Source organism: Vigna unguiculata, chromosome 10 (assembly GCF_004118075.2).
Source record: "Vigna unguiculata cultivar IT97K-499-35 chromosome 10, ASM411807v1, whole genome shotgun sequence".
Taxonomy (NCBI): Eukaryota; Viridiplantae; Streptophyta; class Magnoliopsida; order Fabales; family Fabaceae; genus Vigna; species Vigna unguiculata.
Window position 1 is genome coordinate 37,100,836 of NC_040288.1, and position 2,353 is coordinate 37,103,188.

General features: G+C 42.6%; 1 protein-coding gene across 1 annotated transcript; it reads left to right on the forward strand.

Moving 5' to 3' along the window:
• LOC114165633 lies at positions 1-1,934 on the forward strand. Its single transcript, XM_028050208.1, has 2 exons — positions 1-252; positions 528-1,934. The coding sequence occupies exons 1-2, from the start codon at positions 1-3 to the stop codon at positions 1,932-1,934; spliced, it is 1,659 nt and encodes a 552-aa protein (XP_027906009.1).
• Positions 1,935-2,353: the final 419 nt, after the last annotated feature.

Consider the following 2,353-nt stretch of genomic DNA (forward strand, 5'->3'; position numbering starts at 1 on the left):
ATGTGGACAGTACAGAACGAGAAATTAAAGGCAGTGGTAATTGGAAGAAGCGAAATTAGGGTTCGTGGAAGAAAGAAATTAGGGTTCGTGGAAGAAAGAAATTTGGGTGCGAGGAAGAATTTGGGGATAACGATTGAACAAATTAGGGTTCGAGAAAGAAGCGAAAATCAATCAATCAATATATTAGGGTTCGCGGTCTCCTTCGGTGCGGCAAAGGTTCGTCGCTGTGTTCATAGTGGGACGAAATCGAAGGTAAGTTTTCTGGTTTTTTTATGGATTGAATGTCGCGTTTTACTTATATAGTATTGTCTTTGTTGGCGTTGGTATTATTTTTTATGTGTTATTCTGTCTGTGTGTGTTTGTAATGGTGTGTGGGTTGTGGTCCCGTTGCTTTGTGGTGGTCCCGTTTGTTTGTGGTTAGTAGGTTGTGGTCCCGTTTTAACTTTTTTGGGGTATGGGATGTAATATGTATTGTATATGTGGGCATTGGTTGTGCGTCCAGTAACTTGGAATATGTATTTTTATAGGTTGGGATGTGTGACGATAGATTTGAGGTGGTGGTCCACCATGGGGGATACTTTGAAAGGAATGAAACTAGGTGGAGTTATAGTAATGGGTTAACGTCCATGTTGGCGTGTGACCCAGATAGGTGGAGCTATTTTGAAATAATGGAAATACTTAGGGAAATGGGTTATGTAAACATTAAAGATTTGTGGTATAATGTTAGTAGGTCAAAGGTATTGGAGAACAACTTGAAACATTTGACTGATGACATAGGTGCAATGCAAATGGTTAGAATTGCTAGAAGTAATGGGCAGGTTCATATGTATGTTAATCACTCAATTTGTGAAGCTGAGGTTGTGGACAATTTTTTGGAATACTTCCCTGAAGAGGTGGTTGCAGAAATAGGAACTACAAATGTTGAGGTCCAGGCTGAGGTGGATGGTCACAGTGGTTGTGGCGATGGAGATCACATTAATCCTGTGCAGGATAATAATGTTGTTCATGAAGCTGAAATGCAACAGGATAAAAACGTTTGTGATATGGAATATGAATTGGAAGATGACGCAGATAGTCACCATAACATTAGGGTGGAGCCACAAACTGAATTTGAGGAAACTGGAGGTGATGTAGTAGGTGTAGGTAAGGAAACTGGAGCTGATGCAGTAGTTGAAGGTCATGAAACTGGAGCTGATAGAGTAGGTGTAGGTAAGGAAACTGGAGTTGATGCAGAAGTTGAAGGTGATGAAGCTGGAGCTGATGGAGTAGCTATAGATAAGGAAACTGGAGTTCGTGCAGAAGGTGATGAAGCTGGAGCTGATGGAGTAGTTGTAGATAAGGAAACTGGAGCTGATGCAGTAGGTGAAGGTGGTGAAACTGGAGCTGAGGCACATGAGGCAGTAGGTGGGGAGGAAAGAAATGAAGATGAAACTGATTCTGATCTAGTTGATGTAAGTGTCCATTATGAGGACAATTTATGGGAAGGAAATGGGGAAGAAGATAGTGAGGATGAAGATTTAGAATTTGATGGCAGTGACCATGTTGATATGCGAGATAGGGGGTTATCTGATGATGGGTGGGAATCATATGACATGTACAGCGAGCACTGCACCTGCAGAAAGTGGAGTCTAATAGGGATACCTTGCTGTCATGCAGTGGCTGCAATTAAGTTTTTGAACTTAAGTGAAGAAGATTTTGTCCCTCATTGGTTCAGAATCTCAACCTATGAAGAGACCTACAATTCCATCATATACCCTTGTAACGAGCAGCAAATGTGGACTGAAACAGAATTTCCAGATGTATTGCCCCCTTCTAAACGAATTCTACCTAGAAGACCCAAAAAGAAAAGAAGACTTGAAGCTTGGGAGATGAACAAGAATGGGAAGCATATTATAAAACATGGCATGACTAAAAAATGTAGCATATGCAAATAAGTTGGTCATAATCGAAAAAGTTGTCCCCAACAACCTGAACCAGCACCATCAACTCAACCAACACCATCAACTCAGCCAACACCATCAACTGAAACAACACCACCAACTGCAACAGCAGCAGGAAGTCAGCCAACACCACCAACTGAACCAGCACCACCAACTCAGCCACCACCACCAACACTTATGACTCAACCAACTCAGTCATCACAGTAGCCACCACCACCACCTATGACTCAACCAACTCAGTCATCACAACAACCACCACCAACACCTATGACTCAACCAACTCAGTCATCACAGCAGCCACCACAGTCATCACAACAGCCACACCCATGCCACCTTCCAATTCCTCGTCCAACCATACCCAATAAAAGGCAGAAACTGCAGCATAGGAGAGGACGTGTGTGGAAGCCATGAGG

Bases quoted from the DNA above. Each gene is read 5' to 3' on its own strand.
- LOC114165633 (XM_028050208.1), top strand. From the start codon at position 1: ATGTGGACAGTACAGAACGAGAAATTAAAGGCAGTGGTAATTGGAAGA. The intron at 253-527 runs GTAAGTTTTCTG...GTATTTTTATAG, and splicing joins ATAGTGGGACGAAATCGAAG to GTTGGGATGTGTGACGATAG.